Below are 21,253 nucleotides of genomic sequence, written 5' to 3'. Positions count from 1 at the left end.
TAAGCCAGAACCGTTCAGAGTAGTGATGCTTGGCGGGCGGGCAGGCAGCAATCGGTTGAAGAGCATGCATTTAGTTTTACCTGCATTTAAGAGCAGTTGGAGGCCAAGGAAGGAGAGTTGAATGGCATTGAAGCTTGTCTGGAGGTTAGTTAACACAGTGTCCAAAGAAAGGCCAGATGTATACAGAATGGTATCGTCTGCGTAGAGGTTGATCAGATAAGCACCAGCAGCACGAGCGACATCATTGATGTATACAGAGAAAGGAGTCTGCCAGAGAATTGAACCGTGTGGCACCGACCTAGAGACTGCCAGAGGTCCGGACAACAGGCCCTCTGATTTGACACACTGAACTCCGTCAGAGAAGTAGTTGGTAAACCAGGCGAGGCAGTCATTTGAGAAACCAAGGATATTGAGTCTGCCGATAAGAATGTGGTGAATGACAGAGTCGAAAGCCTTGGCCAGGTCCATGAATACGGCTGCACAGTATTATCTTTTATCGATGGCGGTTATGATATTGTTTAGGATCCTGAGTGTGGCTGAGGTGCACCCATGACCAGCTCTGAAACCAGATTGCATAGCGGAGAAGGTACGATGGGATTCGAAATGGTCGGTGATCTGTTTGTTAACTTGGCTTTCGAAGACCTTAGAAAGGCAGGGTAGGATAGATATAGGTCTGTAACAGTTTGGGTCTAGAGTGTCTCCCCTTTGAAGAGGGGGATGACTGCGGCAGCTTTCCAATCTTTGGGAATCTCAGACGATACGAAAGAGAAGTTGAACAGTCTAGTAATAGGGGTTGCAACATTTGCGGCAGATCATTTTAGAAAGAGAGGGTCCAGATTGTCTAGTAAAGCTGATTTGTAGGGGTCCAGATTTTGCAACACTTTCAGATCATCAGCTATCTGGATTTGGGTGAAGGAGTTGCTGTGGGGGGTGCAGGGCTGTTGACCAGGGTAGGGGTAACCAGGTGGAAAGCATGGCCAGCCGTAGAAAAATGCTTATTGAAATTCTCAATTATCGTGGATTTATCGGTGGTGACAGTTTCCTAGCCTCAGTGCAGTGGGCAGATGGGACCAACACTTTACACGTTGTGTTTATATTTTTTTTCAGTGTATATACACTGCTCAAAAAAATAAAGGGAACACTAAAATAACACATCCTAGATCTGATTGAATGAAATATTCTTATTAAATACTTTTTTCTTTACATAGTTGAATGTGCTGACAACAAAATCACAAAAATTATCAATGGAAATCAAATTTATCAACCCATGGAGGTCTGGATTTGGAGTCACTCTCAAAATTAAAGTGGAAAACCACACTACAGGCTGATCCAACTTTGATGTAATGTCCTTAAAACAACTCAAAATGAGGCTCAGTAGTGTGTGTGGCCTCCACATGCCTGTATGACCTCCCTACAACGCCTGGGCATGCTCCTGATGAGGTGGCGGATGGTCTCCTGAGGGATCTCCTCCCAGACCTGGACTAAAGCATCCGCCAACTCCTGGACAGTCTGTGGTGCAACGTGGCGTTGGTGGATGGAGCGAGACATGATGTCCCAGATGTGCTCAATTGGATTCAGGTCTGGGGAACGGGCGGGGCCAGTCCATAGCATCAATGCCTTCCTCTTGCAGGAACTGCTGATACACTCCAGCCACATGAGGTCTAGCATTGTCTCGCATTAGGGGGAACCGAGGGCCAACCGCACCAGCATATGAGCTCACAAGGGGTCTGAGGATCTCATCTCGGTACTTAATGGCAGTCAGAGTACCTCTGGCGAGCACATGGAGGGCTGTGCGGCCCCCCAAAGAAATGCCACCCCACACCATGACTGACCCACCGCCAAACCGGTCATGCTGGAGGATGTTGCAGGCAGCAGAACGTTCTCCACGGCGTCTCCAGACTCTGTCATGTCTGTCACGTGCTCAGTGTGAACCTGCTTTCATCTGTGAAGAGCACAGGGCGCCAGTGGCGAATTTGCCAATCTTGGTGTTCTCTGGCAAATGCCAAACGTCCTGCACGGTGTTGGGCTGTAAGCACAACCCCCACCTGTGGACGTTGGGCCCTCATACCACCCTCATGGAGTCTGTTTCTGACCGTTTGAGCAGACACATGCACATTTGTGGCCTGCTGGAGGTCATTTTGCAGGGCTCTGGCAGTGCTTCTCCTTGCACAAAGGCGGAGGTAGCGGTCCTGCTGCTGGGTTGTTGCCCTCCTACGGCCTCCTCCACGTCTCCTGATGTACTGGCCTGTCTCCTGGTAGCGCCTCCATGCTCTGGACACTATGCTGACAGACACAGCAAACCTTCTTGCCTCAGCTCGCATTGATGTTCCATCCTGGATGAGCTGCACTACCTGAGCCACTTGTGTGGGTTGTATACTCCGTCTCATGCTACCACTAGAGTGAAAGCACCGCCAGCATTCAAAAGTGACCAAAACATCAGCCAGGAAGCATAGGAACTGAGAAGTGGTCTGTGGTCACCACCTGCTGAACCACTCCTTTATTGGGGGTGTCTTGCTAATTGCCTAGAATTTCCACCTGTTGTCTATTCCATTTGCACAACAGCATGTGAAATGTATTGTCAATCAGTGTTGCTTCCTAAGTAGACAGTTTGATTTCACAGAAGTGTGATTGACTTGGAGTTACATTGTGTTGTTTAAGTGTTCCCTTTATTTTTTTGAGCTCATCAATTACACTAGATTGCCCTATAGGGACCAACTCAACCAACTTTAAGAAGTTTTGGAGCTCGTTCCACATGAGGCGCAAAAAAACTAAAACTAAAACTAAAAACTAACTCGGTGGAGATTGAAGGAATCTAGCAGGGTCAGGTTAAAGTCAAGACACATTTTATTAAAATGGTCTGAGGCCGAGGTAAGCCAAATTAAGTTAAAATCCCCTAAAACTACTTATTCAGATGACAGAAAAGGTTTTAAAAACGTTTAAATAGTACCAAAAGCATGCGCCTGTGCAGTGGGTGTGTGGTGAATCCCTGCAACATATAAATGTGTGTTTTGGCATATGGCCAAAATACAATATATTTACCATCAGTAGACTGATAAAGCCAGCCAGGGAACAAGAGAGAGTTAGAGACATTCTGATATTATAAAAATGTTTATTTTTTTTAAAATCAACATAAAACACAACAATAAAGATGGAGTGTGTGTGTGTATGTGTGCATGAGTGTTTGAGTATGTATGTGTTCAGCAGCGTCCCAGGTGTAGTTGCAGCACTCCCTGTGTGTGTAGCTTCAGTAGCAGTAGGAACTCATCAGGCATGGAGTGGACGCCTTTATTAGGGCCAACGTTGTCATAGTAATGATGGGGCAAAGGATTGTGGTTTAGATCCAGAGAGAAGGGCCAGAAACCGTAAATATGAACCTGACAGAGAGACAGGTAGAAACTTAGAGACAGACAACACAAATATGCACATACTCACTCACTCACTCACTCACTCACTCACACCCTTACCTCTTTGCAGAGTTCCATGGCCACACTAGCCAGCATCAGCCCGGTGCTGAGGCGTCGCTCTTTTAAACCCTGCCCTTTCCACTTCCTGCCCAGATTAAGCATGAAATTGGGGTTGAAGAATACCACCTTCTGATTGGGCCTCAGCGGTCGAAGGGCGTGGTAAACATCCAATGACAGTTTAGTACAGATTGTGTAGCTGAATGCCGGCAGGAGCAGGGAGGCGTTCCCATAAGCTGCGACACGATTGGCCAACGGTAGAGGGGCCTTCGTCAGGTTGCGGTAACTATGGAAACATGCAATGGTTAGCTAGCTAACTTTACTTCTACTGATGAACAGAAGCGTTGTCTTTTATTAGTTTAAATCTATATTCAACCACAGCAGCCACACTCTTGATATTGTACAAATTATTTCTTACTTATAGTTAGGCGGGACTTGTGAAGAAAAAGTCCCGACTTTAAATCTTCTTCATACTTCTCCATACTTCTTATTAATGTGACTTGCGAAAGCAGCCACACACAATATTTTACGAATTACTTTGGCCTTTTTATAGTTTTTTGTGTTCTTCTTTTCTTTAGTACGCTACTCCTCTTACACCGTTAAAGCTAGAAACGCCATATCAAAATTTAAAATGTGCAGACTGGTCTGGAATAGTGTGCTCGCATACAACTTTTTGATACTATTTATGATCAAACTTTTATTAAACTTATTAAACTTCATCCACTTTCATGGGATTTATTCAACATTCTAAAGCTTCCATTGTGACATCATCACTTCCTACATTCCATTCACTATAAATGCAACAATGCAACTTTTCACACAAGTCAGCTACTTTGATCACTTTGCATCAACTTGAACAAAAAGTTAGTGTGTGAAATCTTTTTTGTAACCATATTAACACCATTTTCAGTAACTTTTTCATAAACAACTGACATTTGTACCACTTTCCCAAAAAGTTAGACAAAAAAGTCTACTTCTCTGATTTTCTAATCTGAAAGCAGAACAGGAATACCTTCAACCAATCAAGAGGTAGAGCTGTTTTAGTAAACCATCAACTGCTTTCATTAAAGATGCAGTAAGTCATGCCTGAAGCGCTCCAAATTCCAATAATAGTACATCACGTTTTGAAGTTCACTTTACTTGCTATGTCTAGCAACACTATCATCAATCTAGCAAAAGTTTTGTGACAGTATTTATTTAGTTTCAAAGCACAAACATTTGTTAGCATGCTTCTCTCACTGGCTAGAGCCATGGAGAGAGCAGGTCTGCCAAGGCAACTGCAGGGTGGGTGCCTAGTAACAATAAAGTGCAATAAAATGGCAGCGGGAGAAATGGCAGCAGTTTTACAGGCGCCCAACCAATTGTGCTATTATGTGGGGTTTTTTGCGCGTTATTTGTAACTTATTTTGTACATAATATTTCTGCAACAGTACCTTACGACAAAAAAATAGCTTCTGGATATCAGGACAGAAATCACTCACCTCGGATTAGACACAGATTCTTTCTTCAACAAGCAAGACGCACAGGACATTCTCCGAACACCAGACAGGGCCCACATCCCTGTTATTTGCAAGAGAAAGCAACGCAGGTACAGAGGACAAAGAGCCGGATGCCTGGTCTAAGGAAGTCTTTAGATTTTGCTCGCCTGAAGTAGAGTATATTGTGATAAATTGCAGGACACACTACTTGCCTAGAGAGTTTTCAACTATACTTTTCATGGCTGTTTAATTTCCACCACAGACAGATGCTGATACTAAGACCGCACTCAGTTAGCTGTATAAGGAAATGAGCAAACAGGAAACCACTCGTCCAGAGGCGGCGCTCCTAGTGACCGGAGACTTTAATGCAGGGAAACTTAAATCAGTTCTACCAAATTTCTATCTACATGTTAAATTCCTACATTTCAAAGTAACTCTCAACTCTGTTAAAAAATACTATTGTATTTATCATAGTGGTTCAAGAGCAGTGGGGAAATGTGAGGGCCTTTTAGAGGCCTAAGGATAAATAAAATGTCTCTATATTGTACAATAACATCATCTTAGTTTTCTATTTCATCTTTTCAATAATCCGGATTTCAGATTTCATCTCTTCAGTTTGTGTTGGAAGGAGAAAGATTAATGCTCAAGAAAAAAATATCCAATCATGGTTATTCTTTGGAACATTTTAGCTAGCTCAGCCAGTCATTGGCTAGGCCTTCAGAAGCTGGACAGAAGGCCTCTGCCATTCAAATCCAATCAAATGTATTTGTAAAGACCTTTTTACATCAAGCAGATGTCACAAAGTGCTCTTACAGAAGACATCATAAAACCGCAAAGAGCACAGTGGCTAGGAAAAACTCCCTAGAAAGGCAGGAACCTAGGAATAAACCTAGAGAGGAACCAGGCTCTGAGGGGTGGCCAGTCCTCTTCTGGCTGTGCCAGGGAGAGATTATACGAGTACATAGCCATTAAGGCCAGATCGTTCTTCAATATTTTCAAACGTTCATAGATGACCAGCAGGGTCAAATAATAATCAGTGGTTGTAGAGGGGCAACTGGTCAGCACATTCAACTGTATTAGAGCAGAATTCTGGAGTGACAGTGTAATGAACCAATCACATTTTGATTTGCAATGGGTGGGACCGTTTAAAATAAAAGTGATGTGTCCAGGCCTTCTCAAAGACATACACACCTCACTAATGAGAACTCAAGAGCACAGGAACAGTGGCAGTTTTCCCACGCTAGTAACAAGCTTGTGTTGTGGTAGTGCGACAATGGCGACGGCAGCTGCAGCAGCAGTTGTCATCAACTTCAAGGTGGATGCGGTTGCTAATTTGTTAGCATGACCGCGTTCAAGATGAACTTACAGACTTAGTTTTCAAATGGTCATCATCTGGTGAGTGGCACTGTTTTTTTTTATTGCAGCTTGCTTGCTGTAGCTGTCTCTGAAAATAAATGAGTCTGAAACATTGATGCATTTTCTTTATATCACTGGTTAGTGTGATGAACGTGATTAACAATTTGCAATGGGAAGTAATAGCTGGTTTGTCATTTTGGAAATGAAATGGTTGTGTTTTTTTGTACTGTTATGATTGGGGCCTACTGGAGTGAATGGATGGGCTTGCTTATTCTTTAACATTATTGGATGCTGCGTGTGTCTGCCGTCTATCTGCCGGGTCTATGTGCTCGACCAAAACTGCACTCTCTTTCAGTGGAGTGCACAGGTATTATGGTTGCTGTCCTTTCAGCACCAATAGCCTGTCCCTTTTTTTGTGACACTGTTGTTGTCGCTATTAGTGATAGTGGTGTTAGGCTACCATAGGTTGTGTAAACAGTGTTTTTTTTTTGCTGTTCGCATTATTTTATGCTGTGTGTCACGTTTGTGTCCGTGCCGGTTTTGTCTCTGTGTGAGCGACTGCCCGAAGCGTGTCCAGCCTGTTTGATTCATTCATAATGTCATCAAAAAGCATTACTCCTCCTTCACTACAACTAGAATGGTCCAACTACAGAAGATGCAACACAGGTTATTGGAAGATTTTTGGTACCTCTACAGTATAGTCACGGTCCGCCACTATTCAGGAGAAACATTAAAAGATAATAATATGCCCCATCAACATTAGTCAACTGTAGAGAAAACCATCAAATTGCTGAAATAAGTCAATGAAATCATTGATGAGAGTCGGATTAACTGATAACTAAAATAACAGTGCAGATGGCTCTCTTTTTCTAAATGCAGAGATGCATTATAGGTAATGAATGTGTAGGGGACTTTTGAGAATGACACAGACTTTGTGGTGCAGCAGAACGATAAGTGAAACTCAAATCCAGAAGTTGTGAGTTCAGTGATGGGGTCATATTTATTGAAAGTCATTACTAAGTACTCATGTTAAATGTTATCATATTGCCCATTTTTTTGGTTGTTGATTTATTTATTTTGTCATATTATAATTGGTGAAATATTTTTGACACAATTTTAGTTGTACTACCTCCCGCTTACCTTAAAACCCCTTTTAATGACTTTGCATACAATGATTTGGGACATCTGGGACCATCACATGACGTCCTAATGGCTGGTAAAACAAACGCATTGAGAATGTCTTACCAACGTCCTGACATGTTCCTTAATGACGTCCTGGTAACTTACAGGGAACTACACAAAGGTCCCCCAGACGTCCTGAGAATGCCCTATAAAACTCTTGACATGGTCCTCCTCAGAGATGCCTTGGTAACTACACAAAAGTTATCCCTTAACGTCAGTGGGGTAACATCTAGCCAAAACCCTAAGAATTCCACTGACTTCTGACTTATAGTTACTTAGCCTTGCTTCACAAGACCTTTCCAGATATTCAACTACTTCTACTATTAGGTCGACCACCACACTCACTACTACCATATCAGGGGTCTCCAACTTTTACTAGCATGGGAGCTACTTTTAAAAAATGAAACAACTCGTGACCTACAATTTTTTTTAGAGCTTTCAAAAAGGCACATTCTCCAACTCTTCCCCAGCTCCTTAGTGTACAAGAGAAAGTACATGGGAATGTTCCGTTTTAATGTGCCGGTCTAGCGATGGTTCTGTACTGCTGCTGCTCATTTCATGGCAAAGTTAGCAAATTACAAATAATAGATACAAATGACATACTTACTCATGATCTACTTCTGCCAGGTAAGCCTACTTGAAGTTAACATTTACTTGGGAAGATGTTGGGGAAAGCATTTTTGTCAACCTACAAGATGGTTATCACATCAACTGGCTACACATGGAGTGATAGACAAACATGCGCACCACACAGACAGGCAGGGGCAATATTGTGTTAGGTTAGGCTTTTTAAGCCAATAGTGTATAACTAGTGGTGGGATAATGTCAAGAGGGAGGGGAAGAGAAAGAAAGAAAAAAGCGTGAGCGTGCTGTATTTCTGATACAGTATTTATCCACAGTAAAACAAGTACTATATCGACATAACCTGAAAGGCCGCTGCTCCAAAACCACCATAAAAAAGCCAGACTACGGTTTGCAACTGCACATGGGGACAAAGATTGTACTTTTTGGAGAAATGTCCTCTGGTCTGATGAAAGAAAAATAGAACTGTTTGGCCATAATGACCATCGTTATGTTTGGAGGAAAAAGGGGGAGGCTTGCAAGCCGAAGAACACCATCCCAGCCATGAAGCACGGGGGTGGCAGCATCGTGTTGTGGGGGTGCTTTGCTGCAGGAGGGACTGGTGCACTTCAAAAATAGATGGCATCATGGGGACGGAAAATGATGTGAACATATTCAAGCAACATCTCAAGACATCAGTCAGGGAGATGAAGCTTGGTCAAAAAAACACATGTACTTTCAGAATTGTTTGGCAACCTACTCATAGGTCAAATCAATTCAAATAAAATTGTATTTGTCACAGACCCCTGCAATATATACTACCACTACTTCTACTACTTCTTCTTATATTACTGCTGCTGATACTACTACTACTACTACTACTACTACTACTACTACTACTACAGTTTTTTTTACTTTAAACTTCAACACTTCTTAGACAACTATAAAAATAATGTTGGCCATCTGAAACAACACACAATTTTTCTTCATGGAAGATTACCTTCTAGTTAGCTTTATCATGATCCCAATTGGTCTCTCTTCCTTTCCTCCCTCTCTCTCCCCTCCCTCCCTCTCTCTCTGTCCCCTCCAGGAGAGAACGACAGCTAACTCTCATTGAAGCCACAAAGTTCAATGCTGACCCCAGTAGTGCAGGCATTGTTTTCAGGAAACAGGTTCCCTTTTAAAAGTGAATGGGGAAATGGTAATGTTTGTGTACATATTTTTTTCAAGACAATCGTGGTACCAATAATTGCTTCTATTACACAGATTTTTTTTTAAAATCGCACACAGAAGAAGTTATAAGGATAATTCAGTGGCTACTGGCAACCTACAGTACCCAGACGACCTTGAACTTGAGATACTCAATGAGAGGGCGCAGCACTGAGCTAGCCTGCAACGTCACTTCCTGGAGTAGCTCAAACTGTGCCTGTTATGTCTACATAAGTTTCCCCCCTGAGACGTCATCTTAGACGCTAAAAGCGAAATTCTTGGCTTCAAGTGTGCTATTGAGTCTTCAATTAGGAATGAATGGGGCCATGTGATTGTTGGCTTTGTCCATTCATATAGTGAGTCATTGGTCCCCTTCCTCTCTCTCTCTCTCTCACCTTCTGATCTGACTGGGGTTGATGGTCATCAGGTGGGTTTTGTTCCCTACATCCTTACTGTTGGTGACCGGACCCAGGTTAAACCTAGAGAGAGTGAGAGAGAGAGAGCGAACGAGAGAGGAGGGAGGTGAGAGAGAGAGTGTAGAGAGAAAGAGAGGGGGAGGGGAGAGGAGGGAAGGAGAGAGAGAGGAGGCAGGGGGGAGAGGGGGAGAGAGAAGTGAAGTGAGGGAGGAGAGAGAAAGAGAGAGATGTTGTTGAGGATGATGGTGGTGGTGATGATGGTGATGGTGAAAATGATGAAGGTTACCTGATGATGTAATCAGCACGGTCTATCTCTGCTCCACAGCTGTTGTTCTGCAGGATTCCTCCACTTCCCACCACGGCACAATGACCCAACAAACCATTACTCCAAGGTAAGTCTTTTGGCAGCATGCTGTGTAGTTTCTTGTCGACCGTTTTAAATAGCTTTTGGTTGGTCTCATAGTGGATCTTTTGGCCAGACTTAGTGTTCTGATTGGTCAGGATCATCTCACCTGTAGCATTACAACAGGAACGTAAGATCACCCTGGGATAGGAGAGGAGAGAGGAGGGAGGGAGAGCAGGAGAGGGATAGAGAGCGAGAGAGATGAGATGCTCAAACTCACTAGTGCACATTTTCAATTGGCCATATTAAAACTGTTTAATTTGATCCTGAGTGTAGGTTATTTCCCTGATATCTCGAATCAAGGACTCAAAAGCCCAATCTTTAAGAACGGAGACAAATTTGACCCTAACATCAAAACAGACATTTGTGTGAACAGTAACTTGGGGAAGGTTTTCTGTAGTATTATAAATGTAAGAGTTCTAAACTTCCTTAATAGGCACCATGTCTTGAGTAAAAACCAAATTGGATTTATACCAAAACATCATATGACCGATCATATCTGCGCCCTACTCACCCGGATAGAGAAACATGTCAACCAAAATAATAACAAAATGTACACTTGCTTCATCGACTTCCAAAAAGCATTTGATTCAATTTGGCCTACAGGACTGCTCTACAAAGTTATTGAAAGTGGTGTAGGGGGTAAAACATATGTCATAATTAAATCAATGGCAATACGTGCAGCATCAACATTGGCAAGAAAATAACATTGTGCTTTAACCAGAGGCGGGGCTTTCGCCAGGATTGCAATCTGAGCCCTGCACTCTTCAATATTTACATCAACGAATTGACCACTATTCTAGAAAAATCCTCAGCCCCTGGTGTTAGTCTCCACAATTCTAGGGGTAAATGCCTGCTCTTCGCAGATGAGAAGTGCTTTCCTCACCATCTTAAATAATAACGTTTTGGGTCACTGCAAAGTCCGTGGAGAATAAGAGCACCTCCTCCCAGCTGCCCACTGCACTGAGGCTAGGAAACACTGTCACCACCGATAAATGTACGATAATCGATCATTTCAATAAGCATTTTTCTACAGCTGGCCATGCTTTCCACCTGGCTACCCCTACCCCAGGTAACAGCTCTGCAGCACCTACAGCAACTTGCTCAAGCCCCCCCGCTTCTCCTTCACCCAAATCCAAACAGCTGATGTTCTGCAGTCTGGTTTCCGAGCTGGTCATGGGTGCACCTCTGCCATGCTCAAGGTCCTAAACGATATCATAACCACCATCGATAAAAGACAGTACTGTGCAGCATTCTTCATCGACCTGGCCAAGGCCTTCGACTCTGTCAATCATCGCATTCTTATCGGCAGACTCAGTAGCCTTGGTTTCTGAAATGACTGCTGCGCCTGGTTCACCAACTACTTCTCTGATAGAGTTCAGTGTGTCAAATCGGAGTGCCTGATGTCCGGACCTCTGGCAGTCTCTAAGGGGGTGCTACAGGGTTCAATTCTTGGGCTGACTCTTTTCTCTGTATATATCAATGATGTTGCCCTTGCTGCTGGTGATTCTTTGATCCACCTCTACGCAGACAACACCATTCTATATTCATCTGGCCCTTCTTTGGACACTGTGTTAAAAAACCTCCAAACAAGCTTCAATGCCATACAACACTCCTTCCATGGCCTCCAACTGCTTTTAATGATAGTAAAACTAAATGCATGCTCTTCAACCGATTGCTGCCCGCACCCGCCCTTCTGACTAGCATCACTACTCTGGACGGTTCTGACTTAGAATATGTGGAAACCTACAAATACCTAGGAGTCTGGTTAGACGGTTAATTTTCCTTCCAGACTCACATTAAGTATCTCCAATCTGAAATGAAATCTAGAATCGGCTTCCTATTTCGCAACAAAGCCTCCTTCACTCATGCTGCCAAACATACCCTCGTTAAACTGACTATCCTACCGATCCTTGACTTCGGCAATGTAATTTACAGAATAGCCTCCAACACTCTACTCAGCAAACTGGATGTATTCTATCACAATGCCATCCATTTTGTCACCAAAAAAACCCATATACACCCACCACTGTGACCTGTATGCTCTCGTTGGCTGGCCCTCGCTAAACATTCGTAGCCAAACCCACTGGCTCCAGGTCATCTACAAGTTTTTGCTAGGTAAAACCCTGCCTTATCTCAGCTCACTGGTCACCATAGCAACACCCACCCATAGCACTTGCTCCAGCAGGTATATTTCAATGGTCATCCCCAAAGCCAACACTTCCTTTGGCTACCTTTCCTTCCAGTTCTCTGCTGCCAATGACTGGAACGAATTGCAAAAATCACTGAAGCTGGAGACCTACAGTTTACATACACTTAGGTTGGAGTCATTAAAACTTGTTTTTCAACCACTCCACACATTTCTTGTTAACACACTATAGTTTTGGCATGTCGGTTAGGACATCGACTTTGTGCATGACACAAGTCATTTTTCCAACAATTGTTTACAGACAGATTATTTCACTTATAATTCACTGTATTCACAATTCCAGTGGGTCAGAATTTTACATATACTAAAACAAATTGTAGACCTCCACAAGTCTGGTTCATCCTTGGGAGCAATTTCAAATGCCTGAAGGTACCACATTTATCTGTACAAACAATAGTACGCAAGTATAAACACAATGGGACCATGCAGCTGTCATACAGCTCAGGATGGAGACGCGTTCTGTCTCCTAGAGATGAACGTACTTTGGTGCGATAAGTGCAAATCAATCCCAGAACAACAGCAAAGGACCTTGTGAAGATGTTGGAGGAAACAGGTACAAAAGTATCTACAGTGGGGAGAAAAACTATTTGATACACTACCGATTTTGCAGGTTTTCCAAAATACAAAGCATGTAGAGGTCTGTAATTTTTATCAAAGGTACACTTCAACTGTGAGAGACGGAATCTAAAACAAAAATCCAGACAATCACATTGTATGATTTTTAAGGAATTAATTTGCATTTTATTGCATGACATAAGTATTTGATCACCTACCAACCAGGAAGAATTCCGGCTCTCACAGACCTTTTAGCCCTCCTGTTTTCCACTCATTACCTGTATTAACTGCACCTGTTTGAACTTGTTACCTGTATAAAAGACACCTGTCCACGCACTCAATCAAACAGACTCCAACCTCTCCACAATGGCCAAGACCAGAGAGCTGTCTAAGGTCATCAGGGATAAAATTGTAGACCTGCACAAGGCTGGGATGGGCTACAGGACAGTAGGCAAGCAGCTTGGTGAGAAGGCAACAACTGTTGGCGCAATTATTAGAAAATGGAAGAAATTCAAGATGACGGTCAATCACCCTCGGTCTGGGGCTCCATGCAAGATCTCACCTCGTGGGGTTATCAATGATCATGATCACCTCGTGGGGTTATCAACTATCAAGGTGAGGGATCAGCCCAGAACGACACGGCAGGACCTGGTCAATGACCTGAAGAGAGCTGGGACCACGGTCTCAAAGTAAACCATTAGTAACACACTACGCCGTCATGGATTAAAATCCTGCAGCGCACGCAAGGTCTCCCTGCTCAAGCCAGCGCATGTCCAGGCCCGTCTGAAGTTTGCCATTGACCATCTGGATGATCCAGAGGAGGAATGGGAGAAGGTCATGTGGTCTAATGAGACAAAAATAGAGCTTTTTGGTCTAAACTCCACTCGCCATGTTTGGGGGAAGAAGCAGGATGAGTACAACCCCAAGAACACCATCCCAACCGTGAAGCATGGAGGTGGAAACATCGTTCTTTGGGGATGCTTTTCTGCAAAGGGGACAGGACGACTGCACCGTATTGAGGTGAGGATGGATGGGGCCATGTATTGTGTGGATGGGAGCATGTATCTCGAGATCTTAGCCAACAAACTCCTCCTCCTTTCACTACAGTGGTAATACTTCATTGTAATTATTTTGCCTCTATGGCTTATTTTTTGCCTTACCTCCCTACTCTTCTACATTTGCACGCACTGTATATAAATATTTTATATTGTGTTATTGACTGTATGTTTGTTTATGTGTAACTCTGTGTTGTTGTTTTTGTCGCACTGCTTTGCTTTATCTTGGTCAGGTCGCAGTTGTAAATGAGAAATTGTTCTCAACTGGCCTACCTGGTTAAATAAAGGTGAAATTAAAAATAAAAATTACCTACGCCTGCTGTCACCCACGGCACATGGCCTACAGCAGAGCCTGGACCTGCTAGAGCAGTACTGCCAGATCTGGGCCCTGGCAGTAAACCCCAAAAAGACAAAAATTATGATTTTTCAGAGAAGATCCAGATCTCTAGGAATTAGACCAATGTTCTCAATTGCTACAAAATACATAGAGTACTGCACACACTATAATTACTTATGTTTAAAAATAATCTCAACTGGACACCTTAATGATGCAGAGAGAAAGCATGGAGGGCATTCTATGCCAAACTGAAATTTAAATACCTATTCAAATGTGGCTAAAACTAATTGAATGTGTCATTGAACCAATTGCACTTTATGGCAGCGAGGTGTGGGGTCCACCTGCAAAACAAGATTTCACCCAATGGGACAAACACTCCATTGAAACCCTGCATGCCGAGTTCTTGTACATTCTCCTACATGTCCAGATGAAAACTACAAACAATGCATGCAGGGAAAAAGGCCATTATCCACTAATAACAACAACTCAAAAAAGAGCAATGAAGTTTTGGAAACATCTAAAATAGAGTAACCCCCCCCCCCCCCCCCCCCCCACCACCATATCATTAACAAGCCCTGCAATACCAATAGCTGAACAAAGAAAAGAGTGCCCTCATCCAGCTGGTCCTGGGACTGAGTTCACAAACCTGTTCTACTAACACACTGAAGACTCAGGACCAGAACATCCGATCAATCAGAACAAACCAAATTACAACACAGTCAAAACAAAACTACATTACTTATTGGGAAACACGAGCACAAAGCAAAATGGAGTGTTATCTGGCCCTAACTCGACAGTACACTGTGGCAAACTATTTGACCATGGTTACTGATCAAAACCTTAGAAAAACCTTGACAAAGCACAGCCTTGCCATTGAGAAGCCACAAGAAAACATGGCTCCCTGTAGACAGGAAAGGCTGTGCAACCACTGCAACCACTACACCACAGCAGAACCCGAGACAGAGCTGCATTTCCTGACAAAATGAAAAAAATGTAAAACAATTAGAGGGTGTAATTTCCCCTTATTCAAGGTTTCAAAGACCTTTCTGATGAGGATAGGCTACCCGTCCTATTGGGGGAGGACGCAGAGAGCTGTGGTTTGGCAGTGCACTACATTGCTGCCTGCCATAAAATGAGGGACACTGTCCGACAAGACCAACCAACCTACACATGTCCTTTATGCTTATTGTTATTGTTAAATGTATGGTTATTTTGACCTTTGGTTATTGTTGTTACTGTTGTCCCATTGACAATATTGATTATTATTATTAATTATGTTCATATTTTTAAATGTCCAAAGTAAGCTTTGGCAATATGGTCACTGAATTGAATTGAACTGAGAGAGATATGGAATGAAACAAATAGGTTCTAGAGAATGGATGACAATATGTAAACAGGTACTGAGCAATGTCTATCAGACATTACCGACAGAGCTCAGAGAGAGACGTGATCAGACATTATCTTTAGAGCACAAATAGAGAGAGACGTGATCATGCATTGCCTGTAGATCTCAGATAGGCTACAGTGATCAAACATTACCTGTAGAGTTCTCTCTGGGTGATGTTGGGTCTGTGAGGGCAGTTCATCAACTGTCTAACGTCCATTATTAGAGTACTCATGTTGATACTTTAGAGAGGGAGAGTGAGGAGTGGGGAGCAAGAGTGAGGAGGGGGAAGAGAGAGTGAGGGGGAAGAAAAAGAAAGAAAGAAAGAAAGAAGTGAAACAAACAAAGTGTGAGCTGTGCTGTATTTCTGATATATTTTACGGTTAAAATACACTACCGGTCCAAAGTTTAAGAACACCTACTCATTCAATGTTTTTTTCTTTATTTTTACTATTTTCTACATTGTGGAATGATTGTGAAGACATAAACACTATGAAATAACACATATTTTCACGACTGCTTCCGCTCTACCTCTCTGGCGCTCGAGGGCGCCAGGCTGCCCTTAATTACGCACACCTGTCACCATCATTACACGCAACAGCGCTCATTGGACTCACCTGGACTCCTTCCCTTTGTTGATTTCCCCATCTATAACTGTCTGATACCCCGTTTGTTCCCTGTATCAGCATTAATGTCCTTATGTGTTCATGTACAGATGCTGTCCTGTCCGGTTCCATGTCCGTTGGTAATTAAATGTTCACTCTTTGTACCTGCTTCTCGTCTGCCAGCGTCAACACTTACAGAATGCTGACAACCACTAAAAGAAGCATCAGGGAGTTTTGGTTGGTGACGTCGGGTCCGGGTGCCATCGCCGAGGGAACCAGGGGTGCCTCAGCTAGCTTGTCGGGCTTCCATGCCTTAGCTGGCTTGAGAGATTGTCTTGCCTCGGTGGGCTCGGCAGGCACCCACCCCACGTCATGCTTCAGGCAGCCCATCAGGCTCCCACGCCTCAGTCGGTTTATCAGGCTCCCACACCTCAGCGGGATCATCGGGCTTTCATGCTTCAGCCGGCTTGTCCAGAGCCTATGCCTCGGCCAGCCTGTCAGGCTCGCCCAGGTGGGACACCGGATGGCGCCCCTAGAGGAGGGGGTACTGTCATGCCTGCTCCCGTACTCCCTCCCTGGCGCTCAAGGGCGCCAGGCTGCCCTTCAATACACACACCTGTCACCATCATTACGCGCAGGAGCTCAATGGACTCACCTGGACTCCCTTTGTTGATTGCCCCGTCTATAACTGTCTGCTCCACTGTTTGTTCCCTGTATCAGCATTAATGTTGTTATGTGTTCATGTCCAAACGCTGTCCTGTCCTGTTCCATGTCTGTTGGTAATTAAATGTTCACTCCCTGTACCTGCTTCTCGTCTGCCAGCGTCGACCCTCACACATATCGAATCATGTAGAAACCAAAAAAGTGTTAAAGAAATCAAAATAGCCACCCATTGCCTTGATGACAGCTTTGCACACTTGACATTCTCTCAACCAGCTTCATGAGGTAGTCACCTAGAATGCATAACTATTAACATGTGTGCCTTCTTAAAAGTTCATTTGTGGAATTTATTTCATTCTTCATGCATTTGAGCCAATCAGTTGTGTTTTGACAAGGTAGGGGGGTAAAGTCCATATTATGGCAAGAACAGCTCAAATAAGCGAAGAGAATCAACAGTCCATCATTACTTTAAAACATGAAGGTCAGTCAATGCGGAAAATTTCAAGAACTTTTCAAGTTTCTTCAAGTGCACTCACAAAAACCATCACGTGCTATGATGAAACTGGCTTTCATGAGGAACGCCACAGGAATGGAAGACCCAGAGTTACCTCTGCTGCAGAGGATACGTTTATTAGAGTTACCAGCCTCAGAAATTGCAGCCCAAATAAATGCTTCTCAGAGTTCAAGTAACAATCACATCTCAACATCAACTGTTCAGAGAAGACTGTGTGAATGAGGCCTTCATGGTTGAATTGTTGCAAAGAAACTACTACTAAAGGACACTAATAATAATGAGAGACTTGCTTGGGCCAAGTAACATGAGCAATGGACATTAGACCAGTGGAAATCTGTCCTTTGGTCTGATGAGTCCAAATTTTAGATTTTTTGTTCCAACCACCGTGTCTTTGTGAGACAAGGAGGTGTTATGGTGTGGGGGTGCTTTGCTGGTGACGCTATCTGTGATTTAATTAGAATTCACCTGTTAGAGATAGGGGGCAGTATTTCCCCTTTAGATGAATTGCGTGCCCATAGTGAACTGCATCCAAATCTGTCCTAAATTGCTAATATATGCATATTATTATTAATATTGGATAGAAAACACTCTGAAGTTTCTAAAACCGTTTGAATTATGTCTGTGAGTATAACAGAACTCACAGGGCAGGCAATCTTCCAAACTAGTTTTGAAATCCTGAAAGTTGGGGCAACTTTGACGTCATCGCCCCCTCCCTTCCCAACAAGTTATGGATCTGGAAACACTTCCTATGTCTTCCACTAGATGTCCACATTCAGTAGAAAGTGTAATGGAGCATTTGCTGTGAACTTTGACCTAATGGGAAGGAAAGTAGTAAGTGTCGCAAAAGATTTTCATGTGCTTGAAGGCGCGTTTGCGTTCGAGTGCTTCGGCTGTTCCAATCAGCCCCAGATGAACATGAATGGCCCGGTTGGAATGCTATTCGGTCTGTATGATCATAACATCCTGAAGATTGATTCTGCACTTAGTTTGACCAGCTTCGTCGACCTGTAATATGTAATTTGGAAGTTTTGATGCAAAGTTATCCTGGACCAGAAGTCATTTTTTAGGCATTTGAGCTGAAAGTGGTAGCAAATGCTGCTACATGGACACTAGAATTGAACATTATGAAACAAAACTATTTATTGTTGAACTAGGACTCCTTCCACTACATTCTGATGTGAATGATTTTTTTTTAAATCTTGCTTTTGTCAATTTATATTTTGCTGGACAAAATGGCTACATTTTTTCTTTGTTTTGGTGGTGGTCTAACATAAATATATGCTGTGTTTTCGCCATAAAACATTTAACAAATCTGACACGCTGGGTAGATGAACAAGGTGTTTATCTTTCATTTGAGGTATTGGACTTGTTAATGTGTGGAGGTTAAATATTTCCCTTTAGGGAACCCCTCGCCTCAACCAGCATGGCTAACACAGCATTCTGCAACGATACGCCATCAAATCTGGTTTGGGCTTAGTGGGACAATCATTTGTTTTTCAACAGGACAATGACCCAACACACCTCCAGGCTGTGTAAGGGCTATTTTACCAAGAAGGAGAGTGATGGAGTGCTGCATCAGATGACCTGGCATCCACAATCCCCTAACCTCAATCAAATTGAGATGGTTTGGGAGGAGTCGAACCGCAGATTGAAGGAAAAGCAGCCAACAAGACAGGTGGAAAAGCCTTCCAGGTGAAGCTGGTTGAGAGAATGCCAAGAGTGTACAAAGCTGTCATCAAGGCAAAGGGTTGCTATTTGAAGAATCTCAAATATAAAATATATTTTGATTTGTTTAACACTTTTTTGGTTACTACATTATTCCGTATGTGTTATTGAACTACAATGTAAAAAATGGTAAAAAAAATAAAGAAAAACCCTTGAATGAGTAGTTGTTCTTAAACTGTGGACCGGTGGTGTATATCAGACAGAGATAATGTTCCTCTTTGAGTGTGTGGTGTGTGTTTGTGTGTTAACTTACGCCTTGGCTGAAGTGAGAGTGAGGAACTTGAGTCTCAGTCTGTTACAGAGAAAAGCTGCATAGTGGTCAAACCCACCACTCCTGACACACACACACACACACACACACACACACACACACACACACACACACACACACACACACACACACACACACACACACACACACACACACACACACACAGTTCATATGGTATTTCACAAAACACTTCCACAAATAGCCACTGTTGTGTAAATGCCAGTTGAAAAGTACCAGTGGCCTACCAAAAGTACCAGTTGAAAAGTACCAGTGGCCTACCAAAAGTACCAGTTGAAAAGTACCAGTGGCCTACCAAAAGTACCAGTTGAAAAGTACCAGTGGCCTACCAAAAGTACCAGTGGCCTACCAAAAGTACCAGTGGCCTACCAAAAGTACCAGTTGAAAAGTACCAGTGGCCTACCAAAAGTACCAGTTGAAAAGTACCAGTGGCCTAGCCTTTTCCCCAAGTCAGAGCAGGTCCACTGAGGCCATGGCTTCAGTGACATTAGAACCGGGCCGTAGAGGTGGAAGCACAAAAGCCTGAGCCTTCTTGGTAAAACACCGTGGTAAGTCCTTACTCAAGAGTGTTCTAAAAAATACCACTTACATCTGAAATTTGCCCCATAGTTAATTTTATTAATCACATAAAATAAAGAAACGTACCTTTTGTGGTAGTATCTCCTTAAGAGTGTGACATACAGCAGAGAAGTAGAGCATACCAGAATGAATAGAACCAGATATATACTATAACGCATGGTGCCAACTGCCACAATAACCAGTCAACCATTCATCACCATCAAGTTCCTTCTCACTCCCAAGTTGGTGTTCTACAGAATGAGGTGCTTAATCCTGGTAGATATAGATTTTCTATAATGAACAAGACATCTGTCGCCTAATACATAGATTTTAAATGTATTTTGCATTTAAGGCACAGACACTATCAGACCAACAGAAAGAGGGAGAGGAGAGGGGCGGGGATTGTGAGCAATTGATAGGGAGAAGAGAGAGAGAGTGAAAGAGATAAACAAATGTTCTTTGTGTTTTTGAGAACATTCATCAAACATTAACCTGGTCACCTTCATCTTCCTATCTGAAATTCTTGAGTCGGTAATGCCAACAAGCACTCGCAGTCCCGCGTCAGAATTAGACATTCATCCCTGTTTCTCAAACGTCAAATTTCGAAGGTGTTCCAAATGTCAAATTTAAAATTGCTTAAGATTAAGTTTAGGCATTAACTCTGCATTTTTATGGTTAGGTTAAAGTTTCGGTATTCACTCAGAAATCTTAAGGTTTTGCATTAAGTCCGAATGGTTAAGGTTTGGGATAGGCTAAAAAATAAAATCTCAAAAACAACTTTCTATCGATGGATTCAAACATGCAATCTTTGGCACCAGAGGCTGATCCTTATACCAGTTTCCAAGTCATCTCCTGATGTCCTCAGAAATGGATGGACGTCGAATACTGAGTTGTTACACACACATGCAATACACCTTTACTCCAGGGTAAGTCCTTTGGCAGCATGCCGTGCATTTTCTTGTTTTATATAGCTTTGGATTGGTCTCATAGTGGATCTTCTTTATGGAGATGGAGGGAGGGAGGGAGGGACAAAGAGGCAGGTACAGAGCAATAATCAGACGTTACAAGGAGAGCTCTGGGAGAAAGAGATTACCTGTAAAGCTCAGATAGACAGTGATCAAACATTACCTGTAGAGTTCTCTCTGGGTAATGTTGTGTCTGTGAGGGCAGTTCATCAACTGTCTAACGACCATTATTAGAGTCCTGGTGTTGATACTTTAGAGAGGGAGATAGACAGGGAGAGGGGTAGGGGGGAGAGAGAGTGGGGGGGAGAGAGGGAGGAGGAGAAAGAGGAAG

General features: G+C 43.1%; 1 protein-coding gene across 1 annotated transcript; it reads right to left on the bottom strand.

Annotated features, from left to right (window-relative positions):
- Positions 1–3,097: 3,097 nt before the first annotated feature.
- On the bottom strand, positions 3,098–20,402 carry LOC110527114 (alpha-2,8-sialyltransferase 8F). The gene is made up of 7 exons (XM_021608274.2): positions 20,045–20,402; positions 19,364–19,444; positions 15,762–15,848; positions 9,950–10,207; positions 9,643–9,726; positions 3,465–3,747; positions 3,098–3,374 (listed from the first exon to the last, which is right to left on the bottom strand). Exons 1-7 carry the CDS (start codon positions 20,134–20,136, stop codon positions 3,198–3,200), a joined length of 1,062 nt encoding a protein of 353 aa, XP_021463949.2. The 5' UTR covers positions 20,137–20,402; the 3' UTR covers positions 3,098–3,197.
- Between the last annotated feature and the right edge of the window lie 851 nt (positions 20,403–21,253).

Source organism: Oncorhynchus mykiss, chromosome 1 (genome assembly GCF_013265735.2).
Source record: "Oncorhynchus mykiss isolate Arlee chromosome 1, USDA_OmykA_1.1, whole genome shotgun sequence".
NCBI classification, from domain to species: Eukaryota; Metazoa; Chordata; class Actinopteri; order Salmoniformes; family Salmonidae; genus Oncorhynchus; species Oncorhynchus mykiss.
The sequence above is the reverse complement of the archived record's forward strand: the minus strand, read 5'-3'. Positions and strand labels throughout refer to the sequence as shown.

Coding starts and splice junctions, on each gene's coding strand:
- LOC110527114 (XM_021608274.2), bottom strand. CDS start 20,136: ATGCGTTATAGTATATATCTGGTTCTATTCATTCTGGTATGCTCTACT. Junction 19,445..20,044: donor AGGAGATACTACCACAAAAG/GTACGTTTCTTT, acceptor TGTGTGTGTCAG/GAGTGGTGGGTTTGACCACT. Junction 3,748..9,642: donor AACCCCAGTCAGATCAGAAG/GTGAGAGAGAGA, acceptor ATGTTTCCATAG/TTACCGCAACCTGACGAAGG.